At 50.4% G+C, this 22180-nt stretch overlaps 10 protein-coding genes across 13 annotated transcripts in view; 4 read left to right on the forward strand and 6 right to left on the reverse strand.

Annotated features, from left to right (window-relative positions):
• The window catches only part of H257_13825 (hypothetical protein), a gene marked incomplete at its 5' end in the record, with an annotated part of 4172 nt that extends 2630 nt beyond the window's left edge, over window positions 1-1542 (forward strand). The window contains one exon of the mRNA XM_009841495.1: window positions 45-1542. Within this exon, the coding sequence (XP_009839797.1) occupies window positions 45-1491 (1447 nt within the window). The 3' untranslated portion in view covers window positions 1492-1542. The remainder of the gene's footprint in view (window positions 1-44) is intronic.
• Window positions 1543-1671: 129 nt separating this feature from the next.
• On the reverse strand, window positions 1672-3525 carry H257_13826 (hypothetical protein). Its single transcript, XM_009841496.1, has 6 exons — window positions 3283-3525; window positions 3056-3213; window positions 2653-2991; window positions 2357-2470; window positions 2078-2219; window positions 1672-2031 (listed from the first exon to the last, which is right to left on the reverse strand). The coding sequence occupies exons 1-6, from the start codon at window positions 3500-3502 to the stop codon at window positions 1754-1756; spliced, it is 1251 nt and encodes a 416-aa protein (XP_009839798.1). The 5' UTR covers window positions 3503-3525; the 3' UTR covers window positions 1672-1753.
• Window positions 3526-4658: 1133 nt separating this feature from the next.
• On the forward strand, window positions 4659-5992 carry H257_13827 (hypothetical protein). Its single transcript, XM_009841497.1, has one exon. It carries the CDS (start codon window positions 4802-4804, stop codon window positions 5873-5875), a length of 1074 nt encoding a protein of 357 aa, XP_009839799.1. The 5' UTR covers window positions 4659-4801; the 3' UTR covers window positions 5876-5992.
• A 587-nt stretch (window positions 5993-6579) lies between these two features.
• On the reverse strand, window positions 6580-7600 carry H257_13828 (hypothetical protein). The gene has a single exon (XM_009841498.1). It carries the CDS (start codon window positions 7523-7525, stop codon window positions 7127-7129), a length of 399 nt encoding a protein of 132 aa, XP_009839800.1. The 5' UTR covers window positions 7526-7600; the 3' UTR covers window positions 6580-7126.
• Window positions 7601-7886: 286 nt separating this feature from the next.
• On the reverse strand, window positions 7887-10243 carry H257_13829. 2 transcript variants are annotated; one of them, XM_009841500.1, is made up of 6 exons: window positions 10098-10243; window positions 9821-10036; window positions 9514-9755; window positions 9095-9466; window positions 8308-8435; window positions 7887-8214 (listed from the first exon to the last, which is right to left on the reverse strand). In XM_009841500.1, the coding sequence occupies exons 1-6, from the start codon at window positions 10209-10211 to the stop codon at window positions 8057-8059; spliced, it is 1230 nt and encodes a 409-aa protein (XP_009839802.1). In that variant the 5' UTR covers window positions 10212-10243; the 3' UTR covers window positions 7887-8056. The 2 variants fall into 2 exon arrangements, with proteins under 2 accessions (XP_009839802.1, XP_009839801.1); XM_009841499.1 differs by having other exon boundaries at window positions 9514-10036.
• Window positions 10244-10410: 167 nt separating this feature from the next.
• Window positions 10411-10879, forward strand: H257_13830 (hypothetical protein; the record flags this gene model as incomplete). The annotated part of the gene is made up of 4 exons (XM_009841501.1): window positions 10411-10477; window positions 10535-10603; window positions 10663-10766; window positions 10823-10879. The coding sequence occupies 4 exons, from the start codon at window positions 10411-10413 to the stop codon at window positions 10877-10879; spliced, it is 297 nt and encodes a 98-aa protein (XP_009839803.1).
• A 139-nt stretch (window positions 10880-11018) lies between these two features.
• Window positions 11019-12677, reverse strand: H257_13831 (hypothetical protein). Its single transcript, XM_009841502.1, has one exon. The coding sequence runs from the start codon at window positions 12671-12673 to the stop codon at window positions 11111-11113; it is 1563 nt and encodes a 520-aa protein (XP_009839804.1). The 5' UTR covers window positions 12674-12677; the 3' UTR covers window positions 11019-11110.
• Window positions 12678-13367: 690 nt separating this feature from the next.
• On the forward strand, window positions 13368-15527 carry H257_13832 (CMGC/GSK protein kinase). The gene is made up of 8 exons (XM_009841503.1): window positions 13368-13473; window positions 13525-13740; window positions 13796-14037; window positions 14089-14195; window positions 14503-14767; window positions 14894-14944; window positions 15266-15330; window positions 15381-15527. The coding sequence occupies exons 1-8, from the start codon at window positions 13387-13389 to the stop codon at window positions 15473-15475; spliced, it is 1128 nt and encodes a 375-aa protein (XP_009839805.1). The 5' UTR covers window positions 13368-13386; the 3' UTR covers window positions 15476-15527.
• On the reverse strand, window positions 15514-18689 carry H257_13833. 2 transcript variants are annotated; one of them, XM_009841505.1, is made up of 13 exons: window positions 18591-18677; window positions 18398-18535; window positions 18255-18338; window positions 17988-18198; window positions 17739-17894; window positions 17587-17675; window positions 17436-17536; window positions 17192-17378; window positions 16608-16832; window positions 16253-16360; window positions 16088-16171; window positions 15962-16011; window positions 15514-15812 (listed from the first exon to the last, which is right to left on the reverse strand). In XM_009841505.1, exons 1-13 carry the CDS (start codon window positions 18675-18677, stop codon window positions 15554-15556), a joined length of 1779 nt encoding a protein of 592 aa, XP_009839807.1. In that variant the 3' UTR covers window positions 15514-15553. The 2 variants fall into 2 exon arrangements, with proteins under 2 accessions (XP_009839807.1, XP_009839806.1); XM_009841504.1 differs by having other exon boundaries at window positions 15812-16011; window positions 18591-18689.
• Window positions 18690-18822: 133 nt separating this feature from the next.
• H257_13834 lies at window positions 18823-19957 on the reverse strand. 2 transcript variants are annotated; one of them, XM_009841507.1, is made up of 3 exons: window positions 19293-19957; window positions 19182-19225; window positions 18823-19082 (listed from the first exon to the last, which is right to left on the reverse strand). In XM_009841507.1, the coding sequence occupies exons 1-3, from the start codon at window positions 19918-19920 to the stop codon at window positions 18840-18842; spliced, it is 915 nt and encodes a 304-aa protein (XP_009839809.1). In that variant the 5' UTR covers window positions 19921-19957; the 3' UTR covers window positions 18823-18839. The 2 variants fall into 2 exon arrangements, with proteins under 2 accessions (XP_009839809.1, XP_009839808.1); XM_009841506.1 differs by lacking the exon at window positions 18823-19082 and having other exon boundaries at window positions 19088-19225.
• Window positions 19958-22180: the final 2223 nt, after the last annotated feature.

The following is a 22180-nucleotide window of genomic DNA, read 5'->3' on the forward strand; positions in this document are numbered from 1 at the left end:
GAGACGCAGTTACGGGCTATGGGGTACACCCCAGGGCGGCACAGCACGGACCTCCGCCTCACGACCCCCCTCGTCCTCCCCCCGCCCGGCCAAGTGACGACGGGATCCGTCTTCATGTACCGGTACTTCTTGAAAGCGTTTTGCTCGGGGTGCGTGCCTATCACGGAGCTCGGGCTGGACACTTGTGTGATCGAGTATACGTACAACGAAAACGCCAAGTCGCTTGAAATTACAACCAGCAAAGCCATTATGGGCGGCAGTCACGAGCTAGGGATCATTATTCAGCGTCGAGGGGGTCCAATTGCAGCCCTGTATATTCGGTTTTCAACGCTCCTGCTTCTCTTTGGCGTGTACGCTGCCAGTCAAAAGACCGTCCAGTGGATGGACTTTACCCAGCAAACGCTGCCCCAACGCCTCCTTCGGTTGATCGCCCCCCCTCTGTACCGCCAGCCCTGTACCGCGATTGGCCTGAGTGACATTTGCTTCAACAGCGACATCTTTGTCGTGCTCTATACGCTAACAGTGCTCTTGGATGAAGAGATCAGCATGATCTATTCCAGGATACTCAATCGGTGGTACGCCAACAGCGGGTTTGACCTGTGGATCGAGCTGCGTCTCATGTCTATGACCGTGCGGTGGCTGTGGCTCAACTGCTTCCTGCTCAAAGCCGCCAAGTGGATGTGCCACTTTGTGAGCATGGCGCAGTACACGGGCACCAACACGGTCATGGGGTGGCTTAACTTTAGCTCAGTCACGTGGATGTACCTGAGCGTGCTGCTGCTGTTTGAAAGGAACGCGTTCGTCGAATTTGGCAACTCGGTGATCGTCGACTTGCACTCGACGACCCAAAACTTGGACGCCACCTACGTTTTCTTCTTTGAGAGCTGGTACGTTCGGGCGTTGCCTACGCTCGCGGCGGGAGTCATCGGCAACTTGGCTGGTCTCCTGGCGCTAGACCACATTGTCAATCGAAAGTTGTGGCGATCTCTGGCCCGCAACTCGCTCGGCCGCCAACTTGTATTCAACTCCACGTCCATCTTGTCCGAAATCCGAGGCGCCGTGGTCGACAAGCCTGGCTACGGGGGCACGTGTGTGGACATGAAGATCCGCGCCTGGTGCACGCTTCGCTGGTTCCTGGCAAGCCATTTGACCTCCTTTGGGCTGCCAGAACAGCCGCATGTGATGCGCGCCCTGGCCGCCGCCACGTACAAGTCCAAGTCCCCCCACCCCCACCGGGCGAATAGGGACAACAAGTCAGCCACAGAAGACGTCGAGGAATCTCAGCGTTCCACGGCAACCACTGGCCCGCGAATTGTGCCCGATATGGACGACACCTCAAGGACCGAGACGATGTCGTCGAGCTCGGAATTGCACGTCGTGGTGCAAGATCGAGAAGGCCACATGCATGTGATCAACGCTGAGAAGCGCGAGATGCAGGCGCTGGCCGTGGAAGTCAAGATTCTCCGCGATACCAACATCCTCTTGGGGTGACCTTCCCACTTCCATACATACCCACAGTATAGTAATACTAGTACACATTGCACTTGTCAACGGGGCCATACTAGTATTGTCTTGGTACTGGCAAGGTGGTGGCGCCACCTTACTGATAGTTTGCCCGTACGACAGGCATTTTGTGCTGAGTTGGACACCATGAAGTAAGGAATACTTCGAAGTAGTATAATAGTACGAAATATATACTGTATGTATATATATATATTTGTTGGCATTTGACAGCCTTGGTCGTTTCGTACTACTAGGACGCATTGGGCTCGATGGTCCTAGCCGCCTTCCACTTGAGCAGTCCGTCAACGTCGGCTGTGACAAAGTTGACAAAAGTATCGAACTTTTGGTGCGCCCGGATTACGCCGAGGCTGATTCTGGCCTGGTCCAGGAGGGCGGTGTCGCTCTTGGCCGCGTTTTTTATCAGATCAAAGTTGCGCTCCATCATCTCCGCCGCCAAGGTGAAGTTCCGCGCGGCGCTGTACAGCAGCCCGAGGCGTCGGCACGCTTCGGCTTGGGCGACCACGTTTTCTATTGGACGTTCAGCAAGTAGAAGTACGTAATTACTATTGAGTACGTATTTTCTCGGCGGTGATGAGGTACTCATTGAGGTAATCCATCGCTTGAGACGCATGGCCTAGCGCTTCAAAGGTCGTTGCAAGGGCTGCATAGGCATTGCATTCCCCTTCAGCATCCCCCAAGTTCTTGCACATGATGAGCTAAAACAACAAGATAAACGCTTTTTTCACCGGTAAAGAAAATTCATCGACAAAATCGTACGTTCATTCCACCTAAATGGCTAGCTGACATACAACATATCGCTACTAGGTACATTACAACCATAAATAGGACGTACGTAATCCTTGAGGTACACGAGGGCGTCCGTGGGCTGGTGCATCGCGTTAAAGCAGCACCCGATGCGGAAATGCCCCGCCGCAACATTCGCCAAGTCTTTGGCTTCTTGGGCGCACTACATATATAATAAGCGATCGAGCTTTCAATACCCAACAACTCCATATACTCGCGATTCCTCCTTGTCATGTATCTATCTATACCTATATAGAAACGACTTAGGCAAGCGCAGGTACGATGCAGTAACTTCGAGAAATCGGCCAATATATATATTAGATATATAGAACCCAGGCAACGTACTCGAAGAAATTTGGCGTGGATGCCAATGGCGAGGTCGTACTCGGCCTTGGTTTCGTGCTGCCTTGCGACTTCTTCGTACACTTTGCTCAGCTGGGCCATGGCGGGTTGGGCGGTGTGGTTGTTGTTGGACGCAATGGCACCCGGCGGCCCTCTCAACGTCGTGATGAGCGCGAGGTGGCTTTCGAGGTTGTCCTTGGCCTTGTCAAACTCCTTCAGACCAAAGTACGCGTTGCCCAAGTTTTCCAGCGCTGCCAGCTCAAAGTCTTGGTTGCGCGAGATACGCGCGATTTCGAGGCACTTTTCGTAAAAGAACACGCCCGTGCGCAGGTCGTGTTGGTTCTAGGGTCAGCCATAGGTTGAAATGAACATGTATATTATTGATGTATTTGGGGTACAGGACTACCATGAAATGGACCGCGAGCCGCTCGTACGACTCAAACACGTGGATTACGTCACCTTGTCGCCGGGCTTTCTCGGCTGCCGTGAGGTGATCTCGGAGAAACGTCATCTGTGCAGGGGAGATCGCCACTGCCTCCTTCTTTTCATGTCCGTCGGCCGTGACTACAACATCATACATTGTCGTTATGCAAAAATGAATAGTACTTCGTACTGCCTAAGCCTGGTTAGTACCGTGAGTATCCACTCGATGCACGAGGTAAAATAGGTCCACGAAGGATTGCACGAGCCCTTCGCGCAGCACCGCGGCGCACACTTCGCGCTTGTCGACTAACGAACACATGGCTGGGTTGAAGCTGTCGGCGCTGCCGTCGCTCGTGTCGTTGTAAGACGCATGGCGAATCGGCTGCTTGCGCACGGGTTTGGTGCCTACCGCTGGCACCCGCACGGACATTGAGGATCTTGAACAGTCGCGGCAGTTACATCGTTTTGAATTGGGGTTGACAGTGATTTGGCCAGTTATTATCTGTGTTGTTACATGGTGTATTGTCTTTTTACCCAAATTAGGACTTTTGTGCTGATTCGCCACATCTTTCTATTGATTCTGTGACAGATGTACTTTTGCATGTAAAAGTGGTCCAGTATAGATTTCTAATTCATTTACACACTAACTCGTGATGATTTCGTCGAAGTGTGGATTTGATTGGCTACTTCGTACTACTAGTTAGTATAACGTTAACGTTACCAGACAAACCTTTTCAATATTGACATTCACTCTGTTTATCTTAGTATGTGTATGCATTATCTCCATTCCGTGCTAAAATCGACTGTTGTATAGAAAGTCCTTGTGATGACATGGAGATCGCTCCATGTAGGCATAACCACCTTTCCAGCAATCTAATTGGCACAGCAGCTCGCAACTCCCATTGGTTGCGGAGATATCCCACAAAATGTGAGTGTAGTACTACTAGTACGTACTAGTAGTACACAAAACTGGCGTGCTTCGTCGTACTATTAATAGTATTAAATAGTTTGACCTCTTGGCGACAATAGTGCATGGTTATAATGGTGGTAAACTCACTGTCAGTACATACTTACTGTAGTACTGTACTGTAGTGGTATCTTACTGTTAGTCGATTGTCGCTCGTTCGCGCTCATAATATACCGATGGTGAAGTTGATATTCTGACCAGGATTCGTCCCTGGGCGAAAATACTCACCTTGTGCGAGTACTGTATTTCCCTGTAATGCTGTAATCCCTCGTAGTACTTTATTACTTTAGTAGGAGTAGTTTACTACTAGTATTATTAGTAAGGTCATCCCTTTGTTCCTGTGGCCATAATACTCCGGAGTACATGATGACAAGTTAGGTGTAGATATGTACGACCACCAACCAGTTCATTCAACAAGTTCCATGGGTACTGCTAACTTGACAGTCCTTGAAACGCAGGTCATAATTGTAGAATTGAACGTTCAAAAGCTGTTGGGTTTCTGTTGCAGGGCTGACATGCTGAAGTCGGTGGACTTCCTTACATTCACGGTTAACACTATCGTCGACTCGACACAGTTGTATTTTGATACTCGAGGTATTTTTAATACCACATGGCAACAGCAAAGTTCCGTGATCAGTGATTCGTCGAGTCGAGCGTCTTCGCAATCACACATCACTTGCTTGGTTTCCCATTTCATTCTCAAAGTTTCGTCTTCGAACTCACACTACACCAGACAACAACTACTGACGTTACTAGTTACCGATGTCATCTCCTTCCATCGACACGTACACAGGGCAAGCTGCGTTCGTGCCAGGCTTCGACCTCAAGCCCCACTCGTTCACCCCCAAGCCGTTCGATGAGGACTTCGACGTAGAGATCCGGGTCACACACTGCGGCATTTGCGGCTCCGACCTGCACACCGTGTCTGGCGGGTGGGGCCCCATTCCGTACCCCATGGTCGTCGGGCATGAGATCATCGGCCACGTCGTCCGCGTTGGTCGGCTAGTAGACCCGGCCAAGTTTGCTCTCGGCACCCGCGTGGGCGTGGGGGCTCAGTGCGCCAGCTGTCTCGACTGCTCGGCCTGCGGGCGGGACCGCGAACAGCTGTGTCCGGACATGAAGTGGACGTACAACAGCACGATGGACCTCCCGAACGGAGCCAAGTACGTCACGCAAGGTGGGTACGCTGACTATTACCGATGCCACCACAAGTTTGCGTTTGTAATTCCGGACGGGTTGACGTCCGAGAGCGCCGCGCCCATGATGTGCGCTGGTGTAACGACATACTCGCCGCTCAAGAAGTTCGGCGTCGGGCCAGGTATGAACGTGGGGGTGTTGGGCATCGGGGGCTTGGGGCACTTGGGAATTCAGTGGGCCGTGGCGATGGGCGCGACGGTGTCGGCGCTGTCGTCGTCGGGCAAGAAGGAGCGCGAGTGCAGGGACCTCCTCGGCGCGCACAAGTATGTCAACTACTCGGACCCGGCGCAGGTGGCCGCCGCTAGCCAGTCGCTCGACGTCATTCTGTGCACGTCGTACAGCGATAAGACGGACTGGAACATGCTGCTGGGCCTCGTAGCCACCGAGGGCAAGTTCGTGCTCGTGGGGCTGCCGGAAGTGCCCATCTCGTTCCATGCGTTCTCCATCGTGCCGCGTGAAATCTCGTTCGTTGGGTCCGTGATTGGGTCCCCAGCTGACATTGAAGACATGCTGCAGTTTGCTGTCGACAAAAACGTCAACTCGATCGTGGAAGTGATGGCTATGAAAGATGCCGCCGCCGCCATGCAAAAGGTGCACGATGGCCAAGCTCGGTTCCGCATTGTGCTCAAGAACGAGTAAAGATAGATGAGCGTTTGATTAGATGCAATTGTTTACTAGAAAGCACTCGGAGTTTGTTCGTCATTTGAGTGAATAAGGTGGTAGACATCGATGGCTTCAGTGTATGGTTCCTTCCGCTATCGAGTGTGTCATGTACAGCAGGTAACGTTATTTACATGAGGGCCTCAGTTCATAGAATAGTGAACTGGATGTGTATGTTTGCATCGTAAAGCATCAACAAAGGAGGGCGAGGGACGTATTGTTGTTGTCCTTGTGTGCATTTGATTCCACAGGCCATGTTGGCATACATGTCGTCGGCAGTAATTCCAACTGCCTAGCATTGCAGCACTTATAAGACAACGATGCCGTTATCCTTTCTTGATGTTAACCAACTGTAAGTTGATACCACAATCCATCGTTGCAAGTCGTTCCTTCACATGCATCTGGCTAGGGCCACGAGCGATGCACCAAAACGAAAGCGTCGGTTAATCAAGCTCTAGCCAAGTCATGTATACAGCCAGCAAATGCATTGTATGTTGGAGCACCCGTACGTAGACTGTAAGCCTCGTTCCGGGCCACCCTGCCGCTTGATTTCACCGCACCGCTGAAAATCTCGACTGCCGCCAGGGATTGGCCAATCAAATGCCACCAAGCTACCATTATCCGGATTATTCGATTTGACGGTGGCGGGAATATTGAATCCGTGTCATTTCTCAATTCTGCAGTTGGCGCGAAGGACGAGCGAAGATGGGATACGTGTCGTGGCTCAAGCAAGAACACTTGGAAGGGTGCGTGGAGCGCATGATCCATGACGCAATGAAGAAGGCAGACTTGGCATTGCTTCCACATGTGACGAAAGAACAAGTGACCGTCCTGACCGAGGCCTTTCTCACCCATGTCGCCACGGCCACGGCCCACATCACGGATGTCGCCGACGGGCGGCAACAGTACGTTGTACGGTCATACGATGTTGTGCATGCGGCACACGCAGTGGGTGTCAAGCTGTATGGTTACGACGCCCCCGACGACTCTCGACTGGCCTTGCTGCATCGCGAGACGGACGACGTGGTCGAGTCCGAACCACCACACATTGCCGACGACGACGTCATCTATTCCGCGCCAGTTGAATCTTCAGACAGCGACAGCTCCGACAGCGACACCCATGACGACAACGATGACGATACGGTATCACTGGGCGACGGTGAATTCTCCGACTGCGAAGCCCCAGACACTACTCCCGACCACAAGCACAACGAGGACAACCCGTACGCGCTACCTCGTCGCGTCATGCTTCGACTCTTCCGCGACTCTTGTACCCTCGCGCGCTTGGAAGCTTGGCCCATCACCCGCAAAGCCCTCAGCGCGTTCCACAACCTCGCCGAAACCCTCTTGTGTCCTCTCGTCGCGTCGTGCCTTCAAGAGCTCGCGTCCCAACCTGCACCCGTCCCGACCGTGCACACGACCCCCACTGTGAACCGAAGATCCGGCGGGAAGAAGCGCATGAGCGGCGACGTGTTTCCGTCCATGGCCGACGCGTCTCAAAAGCGAAAGTCGCCGCGGCTGGCGCACAAGTCGATGCGCGTGCACCTCGACTTCCTCGATGACACCAAGTCGTCCCCGCCCAAGAAACGCACATCCAAACTCCAAACTAGAACCCCACCTCCCTCCCATCTTGTTAGACGACCTGCCGCGGCCAGAGCATAGCCGTTAACAAATAACTAATATTGCCTTTTGGGCTGTAAAGAACTATTAATAGTAGTATTAATACTATTAACTGGAAGTTAGTACCAATATATACTAATTATAAATTTGAGCAATTTATTGAAATACTTAGTATTATGTGTTCGATCACGTGTGTTATATCTCATGGTATAGTAATTTAATTTGAGCAATTTATTGAAATACTTAGTATTATTAATAAATTGTACAGTCCTGTGTTTGATTGTTCACTTGACATTGTGAATTGATATTATATTGAATGATATTGTGTAATTATATTCACGTGTGTTATATCTCATGGTGCAGATCAACCCATTGTACAGTACTATGTATTAATAGGGTTAGCAGTATTAGTAGTAACTTATTACTACTAGTATTCCAGCCTAGAACTACTAGATTTCCGAGATTCTGGTTGATATCGTTAGAGTAGTAGTATAAAACATTGGTCATATTGCTAGGGGGGCTACAGGTACTTGCTCCTACTCACTCACGTTGTTCAGAGTCGGCAGGTGCGTCCACCGGCGGAGGACCTCCTCCCCCGCCTCCCGCCTCTGCCCCAACTACGTCCGGCCAGTTGGTTGCCGTCCGCGCATGTTTGGGTACCAGGATGTCCCGCGTCGCCACGTCCACACTTTTCAGCTCTAAATCACACACAGTCTCGTCATACTGGAGAGACAAACCAAGGACATTTGGTTGTACGACCAAGCAAACCAAGGACATTTGGACAACAGTACCTTGCCATGTAAAGTCAAACAGCACGGGCGGGGGCACGTTCTGGGGAAGCACAAGCGGACTAATCGACGGGTCTTGACGCAGTTCGTCGAAAAATGGATGCGCGGCGGCCTCCAGCGGCTTGATACGTCTACCCACAGCCCATAAACATGGAGATATTGCAATATATTTATATACATATATAGAAACTACGGAGCAAATAGAATCTAAAGTTTTAGTGCAATTGACAAGGATAGAATATATATATATACAACACAATATCCACAGCATGAATACATAGAGAGATCTCACCACACCAAGAAATATATATGTATGTATGTTTATGTATATATATACCCAAGATCCCAAATCCCAAAAACGTTACAAATCTTCAATACCAATGGCTGTAATATAATAATATAATATATATATATATAGACAACAGTATACAAACCCTCTACATATCCAATACCAAATATATACATTCATACAGTATATATACCAACCATCAGACTTTAAATTCATATTGTTTTGTTTATTCAAAACCGGAGCGACGTCCAAATGTAAACGAGAATCGGAAGTAAAAAGTATTGAGCCAATCAGATTCCAGGACATGATCAGTTCAACCAATCAACAGCGAAGTAGTGTGTGCCTTCAATTAGTCTGATAAGCATTTCCGCTGGCGTTTTTTTACATACAAAATTCAGAGATTTGGCAAATCAGCACAAAAGTTAGCCACATTTTGGCTAAAGTTCAGGATAACATCATAGTATATATATATATATATATATATATACAGTACAAACGTACTTGATGGGGTCGTATTCGAGCATTTTCGCGATGAGGTCGATGGCTTCTGGGGGCGTCCGACTGCGAAAGACCTTACTCCACGGATGCGCCTGGATCTGAGGGAACTGGAACTCGGTGTAATTTGGGTTCATGGCTTCGATCTGGTCCCTTGTGGGGGTGCCGAGGACCTTGATGATCTCCACGAGCTGGTCCACGCCGCTTTCACCGGGGAACAAGGGGCTCCCGAGCAGCAGTTCGCCGAAGACGCACCCGAGGGACCACACGTCGATGGCCGTGGAGTAGTCTGTCGCGCCGAAGATGAGCTCGGGCGCGCGGTAGTATCGCGAGCAGATGTACGACACATTGGGTTCGTTCTTCTGGAGCATCTTGGCGCTAGTGGAGGAGACACGTGGAGTGGGAAAACACGACACTCGATGTACCTGCCAAAGTCGCAGATCTTGACTACATGAGTCGTGGGATTCAACAGCAGGTTCTGGGGCTTGATATCGCGGTGGCAGATGCCCATCGAGTGCGTGTACCCCAACGCACGGCAGATCTGGTAGATGTACAACTTGACCAGTACGATCGGCATGAGCTGCTTGCTGCGCTGGAGTTGCCGCGCGACGCCGTACAATGTGTCGGGGATGTATTCCATGACCAGGTTCAAGTACAGTTCGTCGGGCTACGTGTGGGAAGCGAGGAAGGATACGACGATGACCAAGGCGGGGATGGTGACATGGGAAGTACCTTTTCGCCGTTGCAATAGAAACAGTGCTTGAGCTGGACAATGTTGTCGTGCTGCAGCTGCCGCATGATTTGCATCTCCCGATTCTTGAACCGCTTGTCCTGCAGCACCTTCTTGATCGCCACCACTTCATTGGTCTCTTCGATCGATGCCTGGAATACGACCCCAAAGCTTCCATTGCCGATGATCCTCTCGGCTGAGTAATGAATCGTTTTGCCCTACAATCATGTCGCCATGATGTACAGTAAGTACACCGAGGAGGAGGAAGGGTGTACTTACATCTGCCATGGTGTGGGTCGAGTTGGAGATACCAATACCCCTCGTGTCGTTCTCTGCTCCATCCGGTTGTCGCGGCGCTACCGCCGCCGCCGCCGCCATCGACGGCTTGCTCATGTCAGAAGTTTCGACTTTTTTTCGCCCCCCTGCTTGGATCTCCAATGCGCCACTTTGATTGGATATAATGGAGTATATTATTTCAAATCAAGTTGTTTGATTCGCTATTGGATTAATATCGACCAATCAACGCTTCGTAATATAATACTATTTTAGCCAATAGATAGAGAACTTCAACATTTCTTTGTTCATTTCGGACATGGCATCCTTGGTTGTAGCGCGCAACTTGTTGCGGCGGTCGTTCGCAACCAACATCTACGTGGAAGGTATGTCCAGATGGGACTAGACGACGTTCCTTGGAAGCATGTTCTCATCTATTACAGGGATCCATTGGCGAACGGATGCGCAGCGCCTTCAGCAGGCCTTCGAACCATTTGGTCCTATCCTCAAAGGTATTGTGCATCCTTGACGCCACGTCCAACCATCCCTCATATGCATGTCGCGTCCATAGTATCGTTCGCGCCGACGCAGACAGAAAACATCTACTTGACCGGGTGTGTGAGCTACAAGAAAGCCGACGACGCCTTTCGCGCCATTCTTGCCATGAACGGCCAGGTACCCACCCTTGTCTGCCTGTTCGCATCTACGTGATGATGCATGCTTTCTCCTAGGAACTCGACGGACGACTGCTCAAAGTAGACTATTACGACGGCACGTTGGACGATTAACACAACATTCCTCCTCTACTCACGCATCATCATTGGACTTTGTCATGCTTCCGACCGACAGCATACGCCATTCTCTGTATCCATGGGGACCAAGCACACAATCCCCTTCCTCGTGCATGTAAACAGCTCGATGTCGTCCGTCGCTTCTTGGGTACAGCACTGTACTGTGTAGTGCGACGACGAGAGTGTATGTATATTGAATGTATGTAAAAATCGACAGTGTGGCGCGAGTTACACGACCGAGATGTCCACGTCTGGGCGCAGCTTCAAGCACGTGTTGAGGACATCGTGGATGCGATGGCTGGTAAACTTGGCGAGCAATTCCTTCTTTTCGAGGGGGGTCTTGCTGTCGCCGCCGACGCTCAGCGCCTGCTCCGTCAGCGTGTAGTCAAAGCGCGGAGCCCACTTGCGCGTACCGAGGCGCGCCGTCATGGAGCAGTTGTCCACCATGTATGCCACTCCTCGGGCATGCATGAACGGGTTCAACGAGTCGGTGGCTTCGATCACACTCTCGTTCGCAATCTCAGAGTACCCGTGGTTATGCGACAGCAGTACATCGATCTGCGCCATCATCATGGCCACGTACATGCCGGCGGTGGTCGGGTGCAGCTTGAGCTTGGATGCGTCGCGGGAGCGGCGCAGTTCGTCGCCGAGCTTCCACATCCAGCGGTGTTCGAGCGTCGCGAGCATGGGGAACCCGCGCGCTTGGCGGTCCACGGCCATGTTGACGGACCGGATCTCGTTGCCGCTGGCCACTTCGTCGTAGATTTCCTCGAGCACTTCGCGCGACGGATGGTACGCCGACGTGTACGCCGTCTCGAACGCTTCCTTGTCGGCGCCTTCAAATGCATCGTAGACGGCGAGCAGTCCGTGGTGGGAAATGAGCGTGTTCAGCGGCCCGGTCAAGCTGTCGGCGGCGTCGTGGAACGCTTCCGCCGGCGACTTGCCTTGGTGGACATAATGGCGGAACAGCGCTTCGATGAGGCCGTACACGCCGCCGAGGAGCACGCCGCGCTCGCCGTAAATGTCCGACTTGTACTCTTCGCCCAGGGTCGTGGGGAACGAATATGGGGATCCCAACGCGACACTCCACCCCAGCGCGTGGTCGGTCGCGCGGCCGTTCACGTCTTGGTGGACGGCGACACTGGCGTTGATGCCGGCGGTGCCACCGTTGTTCTGCGCCGCTTGGACGTACAGTCGACGCACAGACGGACCCATGCCCTTGGGCGCTACCATGACAACGTTGATGGACGGAGGGAACGCTTCGCCCACGGAATCCAAGTGGCCGAGGAGGTACCCGTGCGACAAACCGAGAGTAGCCCCCGGCTTCAAGCGCGCGAAAATGTCCTTGTACGACGACACACTGGCGGCGTCGCTGATAAGGAGGAGCACCAAGTCGGATTCGGCCAGGACGTCGTTCTGATCGCCCAACGTGTTGCTTTCTTCCGTGAAGCCCGCGGCCCGAGCCTTGGGCAGCGAGGATGAGTTCGAGCGAAGACCGACCTTCACGCGAATGTCCGTTCCTTTCAAGGAATCGCGCAAGTTTTGGGCCTGTGCGGGAGCTTGAGAACCCCAACCCACAACGCCGATCTGCTTGACACCGGCAAATGCCTTGGGAAGGAGGGGAAAGAGATGTCGGCCGCCGGCGAGGATTTGTTCGGTGCGGTCTGACATGGTCGCCGTCTGCACATGGTCTTGGAACGTCTTGGACTGGAACGAGCGCGTGGTGGTCGCGGCGGCGGCGAGCGGGAGCTTGGGCATGGCGCGGGAAGTGAGCGGGGTGAGCTTCCACATGGAGGATGCAATTGCAAAAATGAAAGATACATCCCTAGGACAATACTCGAAAAAACGAAAGCATCAAGTTGGAGTGGGTTCAATCAAGTACGAAAATATGACTTGGTGTTTGTATGTCATATACGCATTTAATAGCCTACATCTTGTTTTGCATTCTACATACATTCAATACATACGCATTTTAACATTACCTTAGAAAGCATGTATTCAACTGGGCTTGTGTAATGCGATTCGTACACCTGACATTTAACTGAGCCACATAATGAACGCAAGTGTTTTTCTTGGTGGTCTGCCTTTAACATCCGGAAACTTAACCGGATCGCGAATGTGGCATCTACTATTGCGCAACCAGTATCGACAGACGGGATTAGTTGGTGAACGGGGCAAGTTGAACTTTGTACAGTGCATTGGCAGTGAAATGTCCACCAGCTTCATATGAAGTTGCATCGGTTGTCCTAGTCTGTGAATACAGTACGGCGGTATAATCCTGGCTAGGACACCTTGAATCCTGCGTTGGCATCGGTGTGCACCCATACCCCAGCTATGCATCTAGCCTAAGTTGAAGTGCTCCAAAGCTTGTGGAGCGACCGCCGCCTGGGAAAATGATATTGGCTCGGCGGACAGTTCCGAGTTGCGCAATCAACTATGGGTTGATCAGTGTACGGTACACTATACAGTGTACGGTACAATGTACGGGGTGTCGTCCGGATGCGATGAAATCCACTGCTTCAGTGATCATGGACGCGGAGGCGGCCATACGTAGCATTACGCTCGAGGATTCCTCGCATGTGCTGTCGGATGTACGTAGAAGTGCCAAGAGGATGTGTCTCATGGCGACATGTTCTTCCTAGGGTCGCACGATCCATTACCACGTGGAGCGGCAGATCGGATACGGATCGTTCGGCGCAGTGTTCCACGTGGTGGTCGTGGAAACGGGGGAGGTGGTCGCGATCAAGAAGATCTTTCAGGACAAGCGCATCAAGAACCGCGAGCTTCAGATCATGCGGCAGCTGCACCACGCGAATATCGTCCAGCTCAAGCATTGCTTCTACTCGCACGTCGACAACGTACGCCACCGACTCCCGTGTCTGTGTCGCAATTGAGCCTAATCATCATGTGCAGAGCGACGACCTGTACCTCAACCTCGTCCTCGAGTTCGTTCCCCAGACCATCTACGGCGTCGTGTGCCAGATGAAGGAACGCCGTGCGCGTCTCCCCATGATCTACGTCAAGCTGTACGTGTACCAACTGTGCTGCGCGCTCGGGTATCTGCACTCCCTCGGCATCTGCCACCGCGACATCAAGCCCCAGAACGTCCTTCTCCATCCTAGCACCCACGTCATCAAGCTGTGCGACTTTGGCAGGTCCGTCATAATGCTCATGTATTCTGCCATATTCACGGAGATGACTCATAGCGCCAAGATGCTGCAGCCCTCCGAGCCTAACGTGTCGTACATTTGCTCTCGCTTTTACCGGGCCCCAGAACTCATCCTTGGCGCCACCGACTACACCACCGCCATCGGTATCCCTTCCACTTGACACAAACTGTTATAATTCGGACGTTCTGTTGTATGGTTGGTATGTGGACTGTGCTATAACAATTTCACCACGCTGGTAATATCTGTTATATATCTTTCTGCTTCCTCTATTATGTGCCTGAGATGTCTACCGGTTTTCTGTTACAATTCGGACGTTCTGTTATATTTCTGGTATGTGGACTATGTAAAACACTTCCACTTCTGTTCTATGCGTGACCCGTGCCTTTGTTATATTTCATCGACTAGTCTGTTATATTTCGACAACTAGCCTGTTACATTCATGTTTCGTAGACATGTGGTCCCTGGGGTGTGTATTTGCAGAGCTGGTGCTTCTGGAGCCTCTGTTCCCTGGGGAAAGCGGCGTCGATCAGCTGCTCAACATCATCAAAGTCGTCGGCACCCCCTCCCGCGCCGATTTGGAGGCCATGAACCCCAAGCACACGGACTTCCGCCTCCCCAGAGTGCACCCGCGCCTCCCGTCCGTCTTCCCGCCCGACACATGTCCGCCCCTGGCGCTGGATCTGCTGCAGCGCATGCTCACGTACTCTCCGGCGAGGTACTGTGTTAAAGTAGTAGTACGAGTAGTTGGTTAGTATCAGTTACAGTATACTAGTAGTTGGTAGTATCCAACTACTAGTTGGTGGAATTTGGTCTAACGAAGTCGTGGTACATATTCGTGTAGACGGTTGCATCCGTTAGCGGCGGCGGCGCACCCTTTTTTTGACGAGTTGCGGTATGTATTTATATATATATATAATTATATGGTGTGGTGGGAATTGACTCTAGTAGTACTAGTCGTACATATGTATGTGTGTGGTCGATAGTATCCACAGTACTCCATCCATCTCGGGATTCTTTCTTTTACATATATATATATATATGTATGAATATATTATATATGTTTGTATGGATATATAGATATTTGTATTTATCAATATATACATATATGTATTTATGAATATATATATGATATATACATGTATGTATGAATATATATATTTATGTATAGCTATGCTGCCTGAAATGATATGTGGTGTACTTGATGGAGTTGTAGGCAACCGCAAGCGTGCCTCCCTAACAATGTGGACATGCCCCCGTTGTACCAGTTTACGCTACAAGGTACTACTACTAGTAATACTAGTAGTATGTTAGGCTGACAGAGTGCGTAGAGCTGAGTCAAGTGGACGTGGCGACGCGCGAGTGCATCGTGCCTCCGCATGCGCGCAACACGTGGAACTGGTGTCGCTGGCCGGAACGGTCCTAATTAAATACAATTCGTGCCGAAATAAATCAACAATATCTCGGCATTTCAGGACCTATATGTGTGATATATATTTATAGACTACGAGTGCAGCACCAGCAGGTCTGGGCACCCAGTATTGTTGTTGACTTGGTCAGTGGGGGAGTCTTCAGGCACGGGCGGCGTCTTCTTGCTGGACACGCGACAACCAGCGCCTTTGGAACGCGGACGGGGGCCCGCGGACGTGTGCAGCTGCCGCCGCCCTGCCGACGAACTGACGGAGGACGGAACCGACGACTGCCGAGGACCGGCAAAGGTCTGCAGCACGCCCGCGCTCGTGCTGGGACGCTGCTGCCCCGTCCTACACACAATATATATATATATGATGTAAATATAAATAATGCAAATTAATATTTAATGTTTATTAATATATAATGTAAAAGGTTTTAATATATAATGTAAATATATATATATGACAAGAAATAGATTGGTCGACAAAAGAGGTCGTACAATCGCGCCACGCGGTCCTGTTGCATGTCCAATTTGGTCTTTTGAATCGTCTAGTTAGGATATATTAAAAATGGTGGCCATTAGATATAAATATATATATATATATATATATATTTGTATTTGAACCTGACGCATGACTTGAAGGGAGATTTCATTCTGCATGATCAAATGCGTGAGCTCCACGTCCACGGCGGCAGCTTCGTCCAAAATCTAGCAATACATAGTCGAGGGGGTATGAACTAAATAGATATTATATATATTTCTATCACGAGATATTCATATATTATGTACCTCTTCCTTAGACTGCTTTATGGGGCCATGGTTGTCGTCGGTGGCTTGACGAGCGGCCAGCATCGTCCGGAGTTTTTTCACTTGCCTCGTCAACGCAGCATTCTCCGCCTACAATCACCACAGATAATAATAGTTTATTCACTGGAAAAAGTAGATAAATGTATATATATTACAGTCACTGCGTTGTTTGACAGATATATATATATATCACTCGGTGATGTGTAGCCAAGCACCACAGATAATAGTTCATTCACTGGAAAAAATATATAAATGTATACCAGTATAAATATTGCAGTCACCGCGTTGACTATATATCACTCGGTGATGTGTAGCCAAATGTGATTATTGATCGCACCTGCAAAGCCTTGACTGACTTGGACGAATCGTTGATAGTTCCAGGCTGTTGATTGTCGTCGTCGTCATAGTTGGGGGGGGCGTGGCGGATGGTGGCTTTGAGCTGGTGGATCTCAGCTTGCAGGATGGGAATGTTGTTGTTTTCGATGCGCAGGCGGGTGATTTCGTCTACGAGAGAGGTCACGGCCGAGTCGGACGCCGCCGCTTTATACATGTCCACGCTGGCCTACCATATATTTCCACAACGTTGCAAGTTGAGTATTTCCATATAACGACACCAACAAGGCACAGATGGCTACGTAGCTTGGCTAGCCACACAAACATACCAACTACTGTAGCCAATAAAGGACGAAACAGCCAATGCAGAGACCAACGTAGCTAGCTACCAACCCACTCCTAGCTACTCTAGCGATCAAGAATTCAACACCTAGCGCACAAATAGCTACAGCTCATAGTACATAGCCGGTTAGCTAACCATACAAACCGGCTAGCTAAACATAGAAACCAGTGCGTGGACAAGGGAGGTAGTTACAAAACCCTCTCTCTACCCAATGGTTTAGCTGGTTGCCAGGAATGCAAAAGTACCTCCAACTGTTCGATGTGCTTAAGCAGCTTTCGAATGGTCGCGTGGGGGTCCGATGGGTCGACAATCGAGTGGGTAGCCACGGGCGTGGGGGTGGCCATGGGGCACGGCGGAGTGCGACCACCACCGTCAACCACAAGAGCGTCAGGCGTCGGGTCTGGGTTCGCCAGACGCATCCTGTCCACGAATCTATGGCCAAAATATACATGAGACTACTACACTAGAACGACGGTACAATGGCTGTACGTGGAAGCAGTGGCGAGGGCTGCGACAGCGTCTGGACATGTAGACCGGAGCTCGGACGTTGGCGAGTAGTCATGCGCTGCGTTATGAGCATCGTCCACGCCCTATTCTCGATGGATCAACATATGTCGAGAAAAGTAATTCTCGGTCCTACTTGGGCGAGATACTCGAGCAAAATCGGGTTGTTGTTAAGAAAATCGTCGCGAAAGAGGTGCACTGGTCCCCGCAACGAGTCGCCGTTGTCTGATCCTTCCATCATAAGGAGCATAATACATATATCGCCCCGTAAAACTCAACTGCACGTACCAACTAACGAGCTTCGAGACGACAAGTGGCGGAGACTCGCCGAGTTCGAAACGATAGGGGGGGCGGGGGGGGCCGTGGACGGGCGGAAGCCAGGGACGAGGCTGTGCTGCTGTTGATCGTGCATCAATTCTCGATCCAGTGCGTGGATGGTGTCACCTGTAATGTAATACAAGTAACTGGAATATTGACACATCACAGCCAAAAAACAAAAGGAGAGTTCATGCATTTTTCATATATCGGAGCACAAACCGTCGAGCTCCTTCAACCGGGGCAGTCGACGCAGCACGTGGTACTTGTAGCCTTTGACGCGGGCACAGGGGTTGCCGTCCAAATCCAAACCGCGGAGTTTGAGGAGATGGCGGCACGTTTGCATGGCATCATCCAAATCGCCGAGTTGGTTGCCAAACACAGACACATGCACGAGATGTGGAAACGACCGCAGGTGCGCCATGGACGTGAGCTACAACATGCAAACGTTAGGATTCGTATGGCCTAGAATGTTCACGAGACTGGTACCTTGTTGTTGGCTGCGTAGAGTTTTTGCAGTCCGAAGCACTGCAACGAGTCCAAAGACGAGATTTGATTGAAGTTTACATTGAGCTAGAGCAAGACACATTGACTCACATACAATTGTAGTATGGGAAAAGGGGGTAGCACACCTCGACGAGGTTGACGAGGTGCTGAAAGTGCTCCAACGACTGCAGCTTGTTGTGGGACAGCGACAGTAGCTCCAACGACACGAGCTGTGTCGCGCACCGTTGGTCCAATCTGTCGATACCTTCGTCGCGAAGCATGAGCTAAGACATGACTGTTATATCGAAATACTAATGGAAAATGCCGTTGTGAGAGTACCTCTTTGGTGCCGACGATGTCGTACACTCCAACATGCTCCAAGAGGAAATCCTCGGTGATCGCCACCGCCGTCGGGGGCGCGGTCATCTCGTAATGTCGTGTGCGACGGTTGGCAGTGTTGCGGCGGTTTCATTTCGAACCAATCAGAGACTGGCAGTTTTAATATCCAGCCAATCAGAACTTACAAAGTTAACAAAAAGTACAACGACGCTTACTGTAGTTAGACTGATTTTGGCAGGTAAGGATTGATTAGTTTTGATGTATTCTAACTTGTTTGTGTGGTTGGCGGGGTGTGGTAGCACTACTACTCATGAGGGGCAGCAGCACAGATGTTACTGGCGGTGGCTGTCGACTAGATCGTGGGTGTTTGCGATGGTCGGCATCTTCAGGGTGGTGGATGCCAACCTTTTCATCGAATTTACTCAACTTTGCAAACACCGAGTGGCTGACGTCTCCGTCAGGACGACTGTGCACGCCCCACCGATCCATATGCTACAACAAAACGCAGAATTAACCCAACCAAGTCAGCTCACACATCCAAGCAATCACGTTGTCACAATTGTGGGGTCCAGTGACAATATAAGGACGTACGCGCAGCAGCATGTCTTTGGCCGCAAAGTACTGTGCTTCTAGCCCTAATCACACAGTTCACATGACTTTGTACTAAGAGCCTGTGTCATGACCATCGACAGACTGTCGAACCTTGCAACGATGCTTTTTCTTCGGAGTGCACTTTCGTATACAAACGCTGCCGCGCCCCCTCTCCTTTACCCACGTTGACTGTGGCTGGTCGACAGCTAGTTGGTTTCGATGGTAGCGTGGTTTGACAGGAGGTCGACGTAGCGGACGCCGGTCGACACGGAAGCAGCAAGGCGTCACCTGTCGTTGCGGGGGCAGCGATGGGGGTGATGTCCTGGTTCTCGATGTCGTCGTCAGTTTTCATAAGAGGGTCAAAGCCGAGGTGGTGCTTGACCATGGCGGTGGCAAACGAGTCGCGGTGTCGAATGACGCTACTGGGGTGCTGCCGCCGAGAAGTTTGGCGCGGCGTTCCGTGGGTGGAGGGGGTCGTTGGGGGATCGTAGGTGTTGCCCGGGGAGGTCGATTGGAGAAGCTCAATGCGGCTGACTTGGACCGGTTTCGACGCAACGTACTCCTGCAGATGCCCATGCCGAGCAATATTGACTTCGTACTCGCGCAAGTCTCGACGCAGCGACTGAATCGCCTCGTCGTCCATGAGTCTAGCAGTGTACGACGACCCCCCCTGTGTTTGATTGGCGACAACGATGTCATGCTCGTCGTTGTTGTTGGATTGCATAATCGCCGCCGGCATACGATATGCCGGCGGGCCAAGATGAGCGACAGGTAGCAGTTACGTTTTTGAATGAAACGATCAACGTAGAAAGGCCCATATCAGTGTCGTGTTATCCATGAAACTGTGAAAGCTTTCTCCAAGTAAAGCATGCATATGCACAAAGTTGGACGCCCTCCGATCGATACACGAAAGTTACCAAGTAGACAGGAGGAACGACGGTGTTGGTTTGATGTCTCGTTACTACACCTTTTTGCGGTTAAGTTGGACGAATGCCCGGTATTTGGTCGTGTGCCCGATATATTTGGCTGTGTGCCCGATATAATTGGCCGTGTGCCCAAGCAATTGCCCATGTGCCCGATGAATTGTGTCGAGTGCCCGATGAAAATGGCAATAAAAAAAGTCAATTCAATATAGAAATAGTCGTCAAACGACACATGCCGCATCGTTGCTGTGACGTCACATACCAACGCCCATGTTGCCCATGGCCTCCCCGCGTCCATCGAAGGTAAATCGAAAATTGAGCGAAGTCGATATATTAATAACAGAATATTCTATTCCAGGGAGATGCGGGAACTGGCGAAAACTCATCATAACACGATGTTATGGAAGGCCAAAATCGAGGCATTCATGGTTGGCGAAAGCAAAGTCTGGAGTTTCTTTGCAGCCATCCAACTTGTTGGAGAGGGACATTGGCTGTTGTACTGACACGTTTTATATCGTTCACTGCATGTGCGACGCCTTGCACTCATTCAACAAATTCGCGCTGTTTCACATTATTGAAAACTCAGCAGTTCCGGATATTTCATTACTTTTGCGGATGCAATTTTTTTGTTGCGCATGTGCGTGGTACTCCGACAGCATGTCGACATACGCATACAGTAACGTAGAAAACCAATTTAAGAACACTTTTTCCGAGACGCTGCAGTGGAAGGAACGAAGCTCAGCATGGATGCATCAGATTCACATTCCGAAAAGTGCTGGATGAGGCCAAAGCGGAGTTGATTCATTGGACATTCAAAAAATGTGTTTCACGGTCTATTTGACAGACATAAATACCATTTTCGAAGCAAAAGTACTCAAAATGTGAGAACCAGTTGTTTGTGCACACAATTAGCTTAACGTTTGTATATCCATTTGCATATTTTTTGTGGGGTTATTTCAGCAGTTAAATATTAAAGCCAGACAGGTAATGCAATTATACAGTTGTGAGTAACTGTCAGTGACCATTTTTGAAATTGACGCGAGTCTGACATTTTAGGAATCCACAACCAGGTGTGCACGAAAAATTGGAGGTCCAACATCACATGCAAAGGTATTTCATGTAATGCGATGAATTACACTACAACGTGCACAGCGTTCTTGCGGTTGGCTTTGACTTGACCATTAGGCAAGGGCTTGAGGCCCATCATGGCAGCGACACGGACACAGCACCAGCACCGCTCTTCGCTTCTTCTTTCGTTCGGAGTGCAAGTCACCCGTGACTACAGTAGTAATAAGCCTGGTGAGAAATATATACATACGGGTACAATGAAAGTATTTGTAACTTTACCGTCATTCACAATCTCCTCGGCATGGTAGGGCGTGGCCCGCGGCGCTTTGATGTCGTGGTGGTGCCGGCCTTTGTCGCGTGCACATAATTCATGAGGGTGTTGTAGGGTATCTTGGAGAACGCTGCCACTGGCTTCCCGTTTCGCCCAGCAAGCACATCTTGAACAGCTCTGTCAAGCTCAACGCGTGTATAGCGCGATCGCGGTCGCGGTCGTGCATGACAGGCGCCAAAATTCACTTCGTGTATTAATTAGATTAAGGAGGTTATCTCCCAGTAATTTTTACTACATTTGATTGGCTGATTCAAGTGCACGATTAAATGGTTCGAGCACCTTAAATTGGTTTTCTACGTTATATCGAAAATGGACGAACTTTGATGAGGTTTTTCTCGAGCTGTTAGCGCTATCCTACTGATATTACAAGATAGCCCATCACTAGCTCAGCCTATGCAGCATGGTCTGCGCATGCACAGCTCTCTCTGGCATACCAAGGTAAGGCATCTTACCCGCATGTACACGCTTGTTCTTGAAATACACGACGAATTTGCCAAGTTCGAAGTTGTCTTTCTCTACAGCTGTTGATTCAGGCGACATGCAATAAGGTGTTCTTGATAGTATTAGTTGTTTTTATGAGGAATTGAGAGTTCCGTGACCCATTGCGGAGTATACATTGACAGTGAGAAATCGCTGACCCCTTTCCCGCATGTACGCATGCACAATCTGCAGTATGT

Source organism: Aphanomyces astaci, assembly GCF_000520075.1.
Source record: "Aphanomyces astaci strain APO3 unplaced genomic scaffold supercont1.51, whole genome shotgun sequence".
NCBI classification, from domain to species: Eukaryota; Oomycota; class Saprolegniomycetes; order Saprolegniales; family Verrucalvaceae; genus Aphanomyces; species Aphanomyces astaci.